At 45.9% G+C, this 15,012-nt stretch overlaps 1 protein-coding gene and 1 non-coding gene across 25 annotated transcripts in view; both read left to right on the top strand.

The window, feature by feature from the left end:
* The window catches only part of PUM1 (pumilio RNA binding family member 1), a 132,675-nt gene extending 118,377 nt beyond the window's left edge, over positions 1-14,298 (top strand). For all 24 annotated transcript variants that reach the window (XM_027059844.2, XM_053210396.1, XM_053210379.1 and 21 more), the window contains 4 exons: positions 2,054-2,179; positions 3,486-3,607; positions 9,119-9,311; positions 12,430-14,298. In XM_027059844.2, coding sequence (XP_026915645.1) covers positions 2,054-2,179; positions 3,486-3,607; positions 9,119-9,311; positions 12,430-12,561 — 573 coding nt within the window. In that variant the 3' untranslated portion in view covers positions 12,562-14,298. The remainder of the gene's footprint in view (positions 1-2,053; positions 2,180-3,485; positions 3,608-9,118; positions 9,312-12,429) is intronic.
* Positions 10,150-10,234, top strand: LOC113599676 (small nucleolar RNA SNORD103/SNORD85). Its single transcript, XR_003420590.1, has one exon. It is a non-coding gene; the product is annotated as a small nucleolar RNA SNORD103/SNORD85 (small nucleolar RNA).
* Positions 14,299-15,012: the final 714 nt, after the last annotated feature.

Below are 15,012 nucleotides of genomic sequence, written 5' to 3'. Positions count from 1 at the left end.
TTGTGGGGTGTCCCTAAGTGGCCACCCCACCAGAGATAGCTTCTAGTTTCTCCTATTTACCTGTGTGTCATAAGAGCCCCTATGATCTTAGCACCAGCTTCCAGGCAGATGGTTTTTTGTTTTCTTTTTTTTATACTGTGATTTTTCCAGAATTGCCCCTTGATTGGCTGTTGTCATTCATTTCTTTTTCCTGAAGCATCATCCTCACACTCTCCTAAGCTACGCGGAACAAAGAGAGTAAAACGCATCTCCTCCTTGGGTCTGTGAAATTGGTTTTTTGTTTTTGTCTTTAAAGGGAAAAAAATGGTAAATACCAAGTAGATTTTCAGGTGCAGTCATGTGTACTGCTGAGCCTAGATTGAAGTGGGATTTTAGAGTTGTTAGGTTTTGCGGTTTGCTCAATTATAGCAGCGGTAAGGAGATTGCAGGCTTTAACTCAGGGGGTTGTTTGGATTTTCTGAGTTAATGAAAAAAGATCTGTTTAACATTTTACATTTATTGAAATTGACAGCAAAGAAAGTAAAAGTAGATTAAACTACCAAATGGGAGAGAATATTTTCAAGATGAAACTGTCAAAGAATTAATAACTGGAATATATATAAAGAACTCCTGTAATCAAAAGAGTACAGTACAAATTAGTGTGAAAACGGGCCAAAGGCATTAACAGACAAAAGAAACACAAATTGCTAGTCCATCTATGAAAACATAATTCTGTTAGTCAGGAAAACGCAAAATAAGGACACAGAGGGTAGGCATTGTTTGCCCATCAGTCGCGGTGTCCTGGCAGGAATGTGGGACCTGATCACCGGTGGTGGGAATAGATATTAGCACAGCCATTAGGAAAATACTTTTGTATCACCGTCAAGGTTCAACATTTGTATTTCCTATGCTGGCATTCGTAGCCTAGGTGTGTAGCTGGGGGAATGTCTACGTGTGGATACTACGAGACATATTTAGACATGTTGAAAGCAGCATTATTCTTCTAGAAAGGACTAAAGAATCTAGATGTCTATCAATCAGCAGAGGGTTGGACAGAAATTAAAATAACAAACTCAAATACTTGCCCAGCAGAAGCTTCACAGTATAATAAGTAAATACCTGAAACATAATGTTGAGTGAAATAAGTTCATTTGTTACAGACTGTGAGTTTTTAACCTTTTTTATAGAATCAAGCAGAACTGTGCTTTATCCTGTTGAGGTACACAGTTGTGCATATACAGCTACGTCTAAAAAACCCACATAAAAAGCCCTTAGTGCATTGACACTTGGTCAACATCTACGAAGTGTGAGCTGTTGTTTCTGTGCTTATTATTCCTGTGATTATTCCTGGTAACAGAGCGGGGGGCAGAGAGGGGGTGCGGGTTGCTCCAGGTCATTCACACTATTCACACTAGGAAGGACGGAATCGAGACTGAGTGATCTGGAGCCGAAGCCCAGGTGCCTGTCTTCTTCCAGACGCAACAAAAGAGGAAGCTTTTCTTGCTCATTGCTGGAAAAACACCCTAATTAAATGTAGAAGATTGCAGCGTTGGTTAGGTGAAAGCATTTATGATCCTAGCCCTTTCTTTTTCTGTTTTTAACCCTGTCTTTTGACACTATGGACTCTTAATTAAGTGTTTTTTATGACCTCGACTAATTCTCTGTTCCTTTCTAGGCTTCTTAGAGAAGTCCTTTTCAGCTCTGAATTTATGTACGTTTGTGAATCCCTAGAATAGGTAAATGGGTTTACACACACACACACGCGCACACACACGCACACATATACACCCTACTATTTGTAGAGAGAACTCAAATGTGTCCTATGTACAATTGGGGCTTTTGAGTCAAGACTAGGACGTAGTACCCCGGCTCTGTCAGTTACTATCTGTATGGCTGCAAGCACATTATGTAAACTTCTAGAAGCTTCAGTTATCTCATTTGTAAGGTAAGAATAATTCTCGCTTTCTCTGTCAGAGTCTTTGCAAAGATTAACAGAATAATGTGTATGTGAACAACACTGAAGCGTTGAAAGTGGCAACTGTCTTTTTTGGCTTTATTTGCTCGTCTGCCCTAGGTATTTGCTTTGTCCACGCATCCTTACGGCTGCCGAGTGATTCAGAGGATCCTGGAGCACTGTCTCCCTGACCAGACTCTCCCCATTTTAGAGGAGCTTCACCAGCACACAGAGCAGCTTGTACAGGTAGTGGAGTTGCCGGTAGAGTAACTGCAAACACCTGTGGGCTCGTGCAGGCCCACAGCTTGTGTGTTTTCTCAGCACAGGTATCCGTTCCAGAAGAGTTTGTGTTCACGTGTTTAAAATGCCCATTGAAGCTTTGGGGCAGGTTTTCATTTATACCATCCTGGTTTTTGTTTTGTGAATATGGGTGATGAAGAGAGCCCCGGCCTAGGCATGAAGGGCGCTGCCTGCCGGCCGCCTGTCGTGGACCGGCTTGCAGTGCCACCTTAGGCGGGTCGTTTAATCTCTGTGGGTCTTAACTTCATCATTTCAAATGAACTGAGTGGATCAGGGGACTTCTTTTTTGCTTTGATACTTTCTTTTGCTTCTGCCACTAAACATTTCTCCCACATCGCAGTAACCAGTAGAACACTTTCTACAAGTCGGATTATTGTGCTGAAGCAGCATTTTTGTTGGTGTTTGTGTCTTGTTTTGGTGTCGGGTATTAAATACTCACTGTAGAAAAAAATGGTAGGGGCGCCTGTAGTTAAGCATCTCTTGATCTTAGCTCAGTTCTGGATCTGAAGGTCGAGAGTTCAAGCCCTGCACTGGGCTCCATGCTGGGCGCGAAACCTACTTAAAAAACGAAAAGAGGAAAACATTGGAGGTGCAGGAAGTAGCAGTAAAACTAAAGAAAGCATCCATAATCCTGCCACACGGAAGCAAGCACATTTGGTCTTGGCACTTTTTTTTAGAAGTATTATTTGTACACTTAAATTTTTGCCTCTTGCAAATCTTTTTGCCACTGAAATTCCTTACTTACACACATTTATTCTCTTAAAAGTATCTTTACCTGTAGATGAGTGAGTACATCCATTGTATGCTTGTGGTGTTGTTTAATTAGGTGTTGTCTGTTTTGTTGGACATAAGCATTGTTTCCCATTTTTCTTACGAGATAAATTTCTGTTTGAGAGAAAAATAGCTCTTTATTCCTACCTACACAGCCTCCCTCCCTCCCCCCCCCCCTTCCTTTTTTAAACAAGAAGAGGCCTACTTTTTGGCGTCTAGTACTTTTGAAGAACCAAACTAGGATCCTTGGGCATAAATATAGAGGAATATTCCATTGTCTGGTAATACGTTCCTGTTTTGTAATGATAGAGAAAAATCGTCACTCCCTATCCATTTTAAAAATTCTTAAGTGTTCGTTGGTATTCAGGCCGGCCGTCATGGTGCTACAGGAAGGTAGGCAGGTGTTGATTAGATGTAAGGATTTAGGTAACCCACAGAACTAATTTTTACATCAATTCTATTTCTGTTGTTTCTCCAACAGGATCAGTATGGAAACTATGTAATCCAGCACGTATTGGAGCATGGTCGTCCTGAGGATAAAAGTAAAATTGTAGCAGAAATCCGAGGCAATGTACTTGTATTGAGTCAGCACAAATTCGCAAGGTACGAGCTTTGCATTTCATACAGACTCTGTTTTCCAGAAGGAATTATTACATTGTATTTCAAGTCGAGGGAGAAAGAATGAATTTTCATTCTCTTCTTTCAAAAATGTTTTTCTCAAGGTGTATACAGCTTAAAACGTCAAATGGTTCTACTATCATAGAGTATAAAACAAAGCAGGTCCCTTAGTGGCTCTTCCCGCCCCCAGTCACCCACTTTGAAATACAGGGATTATGTTTCTGAAGAGCTTAAATCTTGTACTTTGGTGAACTGGGCATTTTGTTAGCTTACTTGTTCTTGTTCTTCACTCAGTTTCCTCTCTGGTGCCAGAATTCAGACGTAGTGTATCATGTTGATGTATAGGCATTAGTACTCTTAGAGTCTCTTTTCCAGTCTTCATGTTGTGGCAGATCAAGAATAAAACGCACTAGTTATTCTCAGGTTGTGAAAGATGTTTTAGGTGACTTACAATCAGCAGTGGTTGGAGAAGAAATTGATGGCCCTTCCAAGGGATTAGTGGTATGGTCTTCTGAGTGGAATGGGTGTACAAATATAGTCATTTGTACTTTGGGAATATTTTTGTCTGACTCTTAGGATAAATTCCAAAGCACTTGTGATTCTACAACCTTGTTTTTAAATTGTTCATCTCTAAGTTTTTAAATTTTATGAGATGGCAGCATGGAAAATAGAGAAAAGGAATAAACGCGCTCCTAGATCCAGTGTCTTAGCAGCCTAACCATATCAGGGTCTCTCAGACCTCGTATTGCCTTTTTATTTTTTTTATTTTTTTATTTTATTTTATTTTATTTTTTATTTTTTGGACATTTGCCAGGACCAGGGAAGCAGGGGCAGAATCTCTTAGAACTCTTCCTTGGGTCACTGTCTCCTCTTGTTTTTCAGTGCATTTAATATCTCACTCTTAAGTATAAGTATTAATGCTACAATAGACTTGTGGTCTGGTAATGACTGAAAAGCTACTTTGGGCCCAGTCCTCCCACAGATAACAGACAACTGTAAATTGTGGACAAAATGCCAAAAATTTTGCTGAAGGCATTAGGCGTTACAGTGTGGCCAAGAGCAGGTGGTTACCAGAAGGGGTTGGGGAAAGGGAGGCTTATTGATACTGGGAAGGAGGTAATTGCACTGGGGAAATTCCCGCCTGCCCCTTTAGATTTTTCTTTTTTTCTTTTTTTCTTTTGAGGGAGGGAGGGGGAGAGAGAGAGAGCATGTGCAAGAGAGAGAGAATTCCAAGCAGGCTCCACACTGTCAGTGTGGAGCCAGATGTGGGGGGAAAACCCACGAATCATGAGATCGGACCATGAGATCGTAGCCCGAGCTAAAATCAAGAGTCGGATGCTTAACCAAGGGAACCACCCAGGCACTCCAGAGTTTTCTTTTTGTATCGAGTTGTATCGAGATATAATTGACAGCACTGCGTAAGTTTGAGGTATGCAGCATGTTAGTTTGATGTATTTCTGTATTACAGTATGATTACCACAGCAGCATCAGCTAACACCTTTATCATGTCATACATACAATTATTTCTTTCTTTCTTTCTTTCTTTCTTTCTTTCTTTCTTTCTTTCTTTCTTTCTTTCTTTCTCCCTCTCTCTCTCTCTCTCTCTCTCTCTCTCTCCCTTCCTTTCCTTTCCTTTCCTTTCCTTTCCTTTCCTTTCCTTTCCTTTCCTTTCCTTTCCTTTCCTTTCCTTTCCTTTCCTTTCCTTTCCTTTCCATCTTCCTTCCTTCCTTTCTTTCTTTCTCTTTCTTTCTTTCTTTCTTTCTTTCTTTCTTTCTTTCTTTCTTTCATTCATTTTTTAAAAGTTTATTTGAGAGAGAGCAGATGCGTGCACACACAGGCCCTGGGGAGGGACAGAGAGAGAATCCTAAGTAGGTTCCGTGTAGCACAGAACCCAGCTTAGGGCTCATACTCCCAAACTGTGAGATCATAACGTGAGCCCAAATTCAGTCAGACGCTTAACTGAGCCACCCAGGTGCCCCAATTACCATTTCTTTTTTTGTGTTAAGAACACCATTCAGATCTAGTCTCTTAGCAACTTAGCATTTTTATAGTGCAGTGTTGTTGACTATAATCAGGAAATTTCCCAGTTTTTAAAAAAAAATTTTTTACATTTATTTATTTTTGAGAGACAGAGCACACGTGGGGGAGGGGCAGAGAGAGAGAAGGAGACACAGAATCCGAAGCAGGCTTCAGGCTCTGAGCTGTCAGCACAGAGCCTGACGCGGGGGCTGGAACTCACAGACCTTGAGATCATGACCTGAGCCGAAGTCTGACGCCTAACCAACTGAGCCACCCAGGCACCCCAAGGGAATTTCCCAGTTTTAATGGCTTGTAGCCTATAAGTGCTTCTCATTCTGCTCCATGCTGGGCTTCTAAAGTTGGGATCAGAAATCTCCAGCGTTCCCATAAGGCAGAGTTTGGGACAACCGTGGCAATGAGAGTGACAAAGTGACAGGGGAGAAATCCTGGGAAGGAAGAGAACCAGGGACGGGGAGGCTCGCATTTAAACTTCCCAAATACCTGGTTGACTGCTGAATCCCGTTGGTTTGCATGGGCTGAACCTGAGGCAGCCTAGCTAAGGATGGAAGTGCTGCACTGGGATCCCTGCGGCCTGGGACAGGCTTGCAGTTTGAGCTCAGCGAAGTTAACGACACTGAAAAAAGGAACAGATGTCACCTTCTTGGAAGAACATAAGAGAACTGTTTCTATGGTGTATCATTCATTATGTCTAGAAAACAGGAAAACGTGCTGTTGGCCATAATCAAGAAAAAAGAAAAAATAGGAGAATGGAAAACTGCAGCTAGTTCCACACCACCCTGACATTAGAGTTAGCAGAGAATGATTATGAAGCAGCTATTTCAGTTATAGTCGAAGATGTAAAGGAAGATATGGTTGTAATGAACGAAAAGATATGCTAGTAGAGAATTAGAAGCTTTACTGTGAAAAGAACAAAGTGGAAATTCTAGAATAGGAAAATAAATCATCTGAAATAGAATTCACTGTGTGGCTTTAGTATCAGCAGATTAGAGAGAACAGAAGAAAGAGCTGATATACTTGGAAATAGATCAATAGAAACAAAACAATAAAATAGATGAGTGACTTTCTGACGTTTTTGGCAGTGACCCAGAATAAAAAGTAACATTTTCATTGACTTTGCATGCACAGGCACATGCATACACGTGTAACTGAACAACTGTGTTGTCCATGATTAATTCTGTTTCATTAAAAAGCAGCAGCAGCTGGTCCCAAATCACTAAGATGATCTCCCTGCCCACAAATGGGCTGGGAGCTCCAGTTTTAGAAACACTAGAATAAGCTTAAAAGACTGCAGCACCATCGGTCATGCATGAGGGTAGAAGCCTTTGGCCAAGTGGGATCCCATGGTGGTAGCTGATTGACCTGCTTGCTTCCTTGGAAGACAGGTCACTGTTGAGGCTTGAGTCCTGTATCCAGATGAGTGAGTGTCCTGTCCCCAATCCAGTTAGGAAGTTCTGTTCTGACGCGGACTGATTTGTTATGGAACGAGGCCTGGAGTGGACAAAGGTACATACCAGTCTAGCCGAGCGGTCCTGACAGGTGATGAATTCTTTGCCTGAACATTTGGAGATCATGACTGGCTTTGTGCTCTCTGAACCAGCTCAGTAATATCTCAACTCCCTTTTCTGCTGAGGAGAAGCCAGTGGTTATTAGGAGATTCACTTCCACGGTGCCACACCTTAAGCTCACACTAGAATAGAACTGTATGTTAGTTGTATGTTTAGTGCTATGGGAGGAAAGTGGGAAGAGAAGGTTTTCTATGGTGTGGTGTCAGAAGGAGAGGCTCTTGTCTTAATTAGACTTGATCGATTAGCTCACCAGACTTGATCTACACTGCATATCTTAAGAAATGTCCAGTAGGTTGGTAGTTCTTGACAGTTTAGCTTGAGAATTTGCTTTTCTAAATAAAAGCAATATATATAAGTTCTGTGTTCAAAATGATAGAACACTGGGAGCTCCTTGGAGCAGCACCCTCTTATGGTGTAAAAACTTGTGGAGTAGGGGATTATTCTGGTGATAGTTACTTAACTACTGAGATATCCACAGGTCTGGCCTCTGGAAGGAGTAAGACACAGAGTACCTGCTCTAAGGTGCCTCATGAAGTCAGTATATTTGTCCTTTTTCAGTCCCTGAAGGCAAAAGTAAGACAAATGAAGAATGTTTAACAGAGCCATTCACCCATATGGTAGGTTGCCCTAGAAAGTAATGCTTCCAAATTATTAGAAATTCCCAAGCAGAGGCTAAATGGCCATCTTTCAGGATTGTCACAGAAGAGCTTTCTTTATTTTTTTTTAAATATACTTTGTGTGTATGTATGTATTTTTTGAGGGGGGGCACAAGTGAGCGAGGGGCAGAGAGAGGCACAGAAAGAGAGAGAAGCGGGGCTCACCCAGAGCAAGGCTCACGTTCACCCAAAGTGGGGCTTTAAACTCGCGAACCATGAGAGAGTGATCTGAGCTGAAGTCAGATGCTTAACAGCTGAGCCACCAAGGTGCCCAGAGGCTTTCTACATTAGCTAGGTCTGGTCATTTAAGTCCCTACTCTCTCTGAGTGTTCTGTGACCCAGAGCAGCCCTTCCCCCAGTCATGGACCCTTTACAAAGCCTTCAACTGCCCACCGGCCCACCAGACGTCCTCTTTGCCAGGTATTGGCTCCAGCAATCCACGTGCAGATGGTGTGTATTCTTTGACATCACCCAACTTCCTCAGACCCACAAGATGCAGAGTAGTGCTGATTTTTAGAAACAAACATTAATGAGTGAATGAGTCCCTCCTTGATGAGAAATACCCATTGGCACAGCTGTATGTAATTTAATCACCCTCTCTGGCCCCTCTGGATTTAGTGTAGCCACATTCCTGTTTTCCTTTCCCAAGATGATGTATTTCTGAAGTGTTTAGAAATGCTGACAGACCTGTAAGGTGGTTCTTGTCCCTAGACTCTTAAGAGGCAACCTGAGGTCATTGAGTGAGTGCTGTGGTTCCTCCTCGTGCACTCCTGACTCAAGTCTGCAAGGCGTCTCTCTCAAGTGCCGTGCTCTGTGGTAGGCACTAGAAATACAGGCAGTAAGTAAGGCTTGTTCCTGACCTTAGTACACTCAGAAGAGGAGGGAATTCATTGATTTTGGTTATGTGTTGAAATTATAATCATCAACAAGTTCAGCTTTTAGCCAGTCATGTGAGCCTTTATGTAAGTCCCCTCACTCACCTGGGCTCATTACCCTCACCCTGTTAGCGGGTTAGGGCTCGTATTCGCCCGACACCTGGTCCCAGCCATGGGTCACATTGGAAGCCACAGATGACTCCAAGGTGGAGGCTCCTAGAGTCAGACAGTTGATGAATTCATCTTCCAAAAATGTCAGGCTCTCTTCTGCTGCTGACGGTGAGGTCGGGGCAGAGGCCGGACAAGCACAGCCTCGCAAGGTTTGTTCTAAGGGTTGTCCCTGGATTTGTCTTATTGTAGCAATGTCGTGGAGAAGTGTGTCACTCATGCGTCCCGTACGGAGCGTGCTGTGCTTATCGATGAGGTATGCACCATGAATGACGGTCCCCACAGTGCCTTATACACCATGATGAAGGACCAGTATGCCAACTACGTGGTCCAGAAGATGATCGATGTGGCAGAGCCAGCACAGCGGAAGATCGTCATGCATAAGGTAGGCCAGGCTGGACAGGTCACACTCAGAGAAAGCGTGCAAGGCCCGCACTAATTCACGTTTCTGAAATGCGGATGAAGGTGGGCATCTGGCTTCTTTTAGTGCAGTTTGTCACTGGACCGTGTCTCAATATGTTTGTTTTCCTTTTATCTAGAGTGGCCATTGTCTCCGTGGTTCATAGTTCACTGGTGTGAAAGAGTCTTAAAGTCCATCTTTGTGAGGGTTTTCCCTCCCTGATCCTCAGGCCGTGTGTCTTGTCCTCTGCTCCCACTGCCCCCCCCCCACCCCCCTGCCCCCAAGCTTCTCAGTCCCACAGATCAACCTGATTGTCTTACTGCCTTTTCTCCTTCTTCCCTTTTGTTCATCCCACCACCTTTTACTGAGCAAGTGCCTGGCCTGGCACACTGACCTGGTGCCCGCTCTGTGCCAGGCGCCAGCGCGGGGAGGACGAAGACTGGTCCCTGCCCACAGAGCGCAGCGTGGGGAAGAGCCGTGGAAAGCTGGGCTTCCAGCTGGGGGAGGGGGGCGGGGGGGCATGCGAGAGCACGTGCCCGAGGCTTGGCGGGAGGGCAAGTCCAGGCTAGGGAGGAGCGAGGAGAAAAGGGACGGAAATCTGAAATGTCAAGGTGCTGTGTGGGGGGGAGCGACGCCGAAAGCCCCAGAAGCAGCCCGTGCGTGGCTGGAGGAACAGTCGCAGGGCAGGCCCAGCCAGCAGGCGAGCCGCAGCTGTGTTTGTGCTGGGCGGTGCCGCGAGCCCCGGGGTGCGTCTGATGCGAACCCTCAGCCTTTGGGCTCTGAGCTCCCTCTGCCCTATCTGAGGGGAAGGTGTTGGCCTCGGTCTGGCAGTGATGAGCCACTTGCCCTTGCTGAGAACAAAGTTCGGTAATGAGAATCTTTGTTAAGGACTCAAGTTCTGAGCCAGGCGAGGCGCCCACCGCCTCCAGTTCGCGACAGGACGCAACGCGACGGGGCATCGCGGTGGTGTTGGCGATGGCGGTCGAAGGCTGGGGGCGTCCGGAGTCCTTCAAGTTGGGAGGCTCAGGGAGAGGTGTGTTGAGACGCTGGCGAAGGCAGAGGGGATGTTGGGGACACACGGGAGTTAGAAGCACGTCCATGACAAATACTCGTGTGTGTACTGACAGCAAGCCCCCCTTTCGGCGGGGCTCCTGGATCTGAATACAGCGGTACTGTGCCCAGATAGCCGCGGTGGTGCCTGGGAAGTGTTGGGAGGGCTGTGCGAGAATGTGGCAGGCAGGGTCTGTTCTAATGTGGAGGCACAGAGAATGCTCCCCCAGAGAGTGGCATTTGATAAAGCCCTGAGCCTCTCCTGGAAGAGCAGGGGACAGACTGGGTATTTGAAGAAGCAGAGCGAGTTTGGTAGGGCAGGCCTGTGGTTGCCGGGTCACGTTTACGTTTCACGTGGTTGTCCCAGCTGACGAGTGACTTAGAGGCGGGGAGGCTGTAGGAGAAGGGGCAGTGAGGAGGCGGATGGAGACCGTAGAGCCAAGAGATGGTGGTGGCTTTGGGAGTGAAGACGGGACAGATGGGGTGTGGCAGTTGGCTGATTGAGGGAGCCGGAAGATGAAGAAGAGTCCCATGAATCCCAGCACGAAGAGCTCTGCAGCCTTCTCCGAGACAGAGTCCTCTCGAGCAAGAGGAGACGGTAGAGCAGGTCATTACTTCCCACCTCCCCCCGGATCAGGTGAACAGCGGAGCTCGACAACGGTGTATGTGCGTGTGCACGATGGAAAGGGCGAAGGGTCAAGGTTCGCCGGTGGCTGGACTGCTCAGTCGCCGGTCCTAGGGACAGGGCGGGTGAAAGAATTGAATGTCACTAATGTTTCTGAAAGGACAGCTGCCAAAAAGCAAGGGGGCCTTGAACCTCAGTTCTGATGACCAAGACGTGTCTGGGGCCTCGCTACATCCCAAGTGCAAGCGTAGCATTGTCTCACGTCCTCTCTCCAGAGGAGTTGAGGCGAATGGTGTGGGTCACACAGGTCAGGATTGGGCCCGGGGCTATTAATGGTTCCCCACGCGGGCTTGTAGATGAGGGTGTCGTAGCTGCTGGGTCCGCACCCTGTGGTGCAGAAGCGGTTTCCGGTGTCCTCGACACTCCAGGACATGGCTGAGCAGACGGAGTCGCCACGTGGCCTACGTGGAGCTCTTGAAGTAGAGCGTGTCCATCCACCCTGGTGTGGGCGTCCGGTGTGAGTGTGCGGGTGCGCCTCAGGATGGGGAAGCAGCCCGGTAAACGCGGTCATTCACTGTCCCTGTGGCACCAGCAGTGGCTAAACCGGCGATTGTGAACGCACTGTGCTCCGTGCCGTAGCCAGGCTGTGTAGAAAGCTCCAGGAGCTCCCGGCAAGGAAGCACCTCTTGTGTCTGGGATGGAGAACAGAGGAGAATGAGCCGGACCTGGGTGCTGCAAGAGCCCGGCGCGGTGGGTGGTGCTGTGGGTGCAGAGCCGGGAGGGACCCCGTCCCCCTCCCACTGCTGTGAGACCAAACACCTGTGCCTTGGGAGCCATTTGACCTTGGGTGTGTGACTCAGGCACCGTGAACGGGGATAATCACAGCTGCCTCGTGAGGCGGAAATGAACAATGCCCGGCCAACACGAGTCATTTTTGTTGTCATTAGAAGTTTTCTGTGATCCTCTGTGAACTAGAGGCGGGATCAGGTGATAAGCTCAGCTCAGGGTTCGTGGTGCCCAGAAAGAAACTCTCACAGCTGAGGGGAGCCGAGGAGGCGCCTTGAGTGGGGGCAGAGGCCGAAAGCAGCCTCGGAAGGTGCTGTGCAGCGGCACTGTGGCTGTTGGTCAGGATGCACGTGTTCCGTGCACTGACCCGGAAGTGGTCCGCAACCAGCCGCCCCCAGAACCCTCGTGTCCTATGCCAGTGCTCAGGATAGGGGCTCCTCCGGTCGCCTGCTCGGATGGGTCACCCACCATAGCTCTAGAATCACGGCGCTTTGACTGAACCAGGGGAAGGTGTTGCCTCGTGGGCTCTTAGAGTGAGCACTTCGGTGCCCAGAGCACAGCGGGAGCCCCCTGGGAGCACAGCGGGAGCCTGCCCAGGTCCGTGTGCAGGCCAGAGTAACACAGCCTGTGCTTCCTCCCCAGATCCGGCCCCACATCGCCACTCTCCGCAAGTACACCTACGGCAAGCACATCTTGGCCAAGCTGGAGAAGTACTACATGAAGAATGGCGTTGACTTAGGGCCCATCTGTGGCCCCCCGAATGGTATCATCTGAGGCAGTGTCACCCTGTCCCCTCGTTCACTGACCTCACTGGCCCACAGGCGAATCCAGCCAGCAACCAGAAATGTTCTAGTATGGAAGCCGACATGGGTAAATGGTTGCTCCAGGATTACCCGCTCCTCCAAAAAAAAAAAAGGAATCAAATCCACAAGTGGAAAAGCCTTTGTAAATTTGTTTAATTTTATTACGCATAACATGTACTAATTATTTTTTTTAATTGACTAATTGCCCTGTTGTTTTACTGGTGTATAGGATACTTGTACATAGGTAACCAATGTACATGGGAGGCCACATATTTTGTTCAATGTTGTATCTATATTACACGTGTGGAAACTTTCAGGGTGGTTGGTTTAACAAAAAAAAGTTAAAAAAAAAAAAGAAAAAAATGTTTTTAATCCATTTTGCCTTGCTGGCAAGTTTTGCAAATAGCTCTTCCCCACCTCCTCATTTTAGTAAAAAACAAAAACAAACAAAAAAACCTGAGAAATTTGAATTTTGTTAAATGACCCCAAACTGGCATTTAACACTGTTTGTAAAACATATATATATATATACATATATATATATATAATGAAAATTGTTTTAGAGTTGCTAAAGCTTCAGTTAATGACATTAAGTTTATGAAACTTCAAAAAATTGCCTTTTTTGGAGACTATTATGCTGAAGAAGATGTGTAGTGTGTTTTGTGAGGAGGAGATGTGAGCTCCTAGGATGTCTTTCAAGGCCGGGCGGGTGTAACTTGTTTACTGCCTACTGGATTTTTTTTTCTGTTAACATTGAAAGGCAAAATCTGATTATTTAGCATGAGAAAAAAAAAAAAAAATCCAACTCTGCTTTTGGTCTTGCTTCTATAAATATATAGTGTATACTTGGTGTAGACTTTGCATATATACAAATTTGTAGTATTTTCTTGTTTTGATGTCTAATCTGTATCTATAATGTACCCTAGTAGTCGAACATACTTTTGATTGTACAATTGTACATTTGTATACCTGTAATGTAAATGTGGAGAAGTTTGAATCAACATAAACACGTTTTTTGGGAAGAAAAGAGAATTAGCCAGCCCTGTGCATTCAGTGTATATTCACACCTTTTATGGTCGTAGCATATAGTGTTGTATATTGTAAATTGTAATTTCAACCAGAAGTAAATTTTTTTTCTTTTGAAGGAATAAATGTTCTTTATACAGCCTAGTTAAATGTTTAAAAAGGAAAAAAATAGCTTGGTTTTATTTGTCACCTAGTCCCACAGTAGCAAGATCCTTTCTAAATGTTATTCAAGATGATTCAGTTCACACTAGTGTTTTTTTTTAATCCTAAAAAAGTAATGTTTTGCTTATTTTGTGACAGTCATAAGGACGTGCAAAGTTCAGCCCTGCCCTAGCTTTCCTTACAATCAGAGCCCCTCTCACCTTGTAAAGTGTGAATTGCCCTTCCTTTTTGTACAGAAGATGAACTGTATTTTGCATTTTGTCTACTTGTAAGTGAATGTAACATACTGTCAATTTTCCTTGTTTGAATATAGAATTGTAACACTACACGGTGTACATTTCCAGAGCCTTGTGTATATTTCCAATGAACTTTTTTGCAAGCACACTTGTAACCATATGTGTATAATTAACAAACCTGTGTATGCTTATGCCTGGGCAACTATTTTTTGTAACTCTTGTGTAGATTGTCTCTAAACAATGTGTGATCTTTATTTTGAAAAATACAGAACTTTGGAATCTGAGTCTGTGTTTCTGTTTTACCCCTCCCTTCCCCCCTTAGTATTAGTGCCCCAGGACAGCCCTTTCCTTCTTTGTGTCCTTTGTTCTGCTTGTTTTGTTTCTGTTTGTCGGAGGGGAGGGTGGGGTTTGCGTTGGGATAGGGCCGATAGCCCTTGAGCGCATCTTGACCCAAAGATGCTGGGTTTAGCCTGCCTAGTGCTTTCAAAATTAAGACGTTACACATTAGTCGGGATTCACAGCTTCTCTTGAAAAATCAGGTGCCTGGTTTCCTGGGCCCGGGGTCTGCCGTTGGTCACAGGGAACATCCTCAAGAAGCCTGTGCCCTGCGGTTTGACCCAGTTACTGTGTTCTTTGTTTGCTCTCTCTGGCCTTTGCAGCATTGTGCACCTAGGGTCTGGATTTGAATCCAGTCCATCACAAAGGTCTCCCAGCTACGAATCCTGTGACGGGGCATCGAATCCTGTGACGTGGGCGGCAGCTAAGGCATCTCAGACCGATGTCCAGTCTGTCTGGCCTCCCCTCCTGAGGTCCCCTTCCCTTTTCTCTGGGCGGCTCCTGCCCGCATCCCGCCCGCCTGTGTTCACACTCGGAGGCCGGCCCAGGCTGGCCCAGGGGCCTAGCTTGCTCATCTTGCTTGTCCCCCTCAGATCGGGGACCCCTCCCGGCTTTCAGTACAGGAGGCTGTAGCTCACAGAGGTGCCCACCACCTGCGTCTG

This window comes from Acinonyx jubatus, chromosome C1 (genome assembly GCF_027475565.1).
Source record: "Acinonyx jubatus isolate Ajub_Pintada_27869175 chromosome C1, VMU_Ajub_asm_v1.0, whole genome shotgun sequence".
In the NCBI taxonomy this organism is placed as follows: Eukaryota; Metazoa; Chordata; class Mammalia; order Carnivora; family Felidae; genus Acinonyx; species Acinonyx jubatus.
The sequence above is the reverse complement of the archived record's forward strand: the minus strand, read 5'-3'. Positions and strand labels throughout refer to the sequence as shown.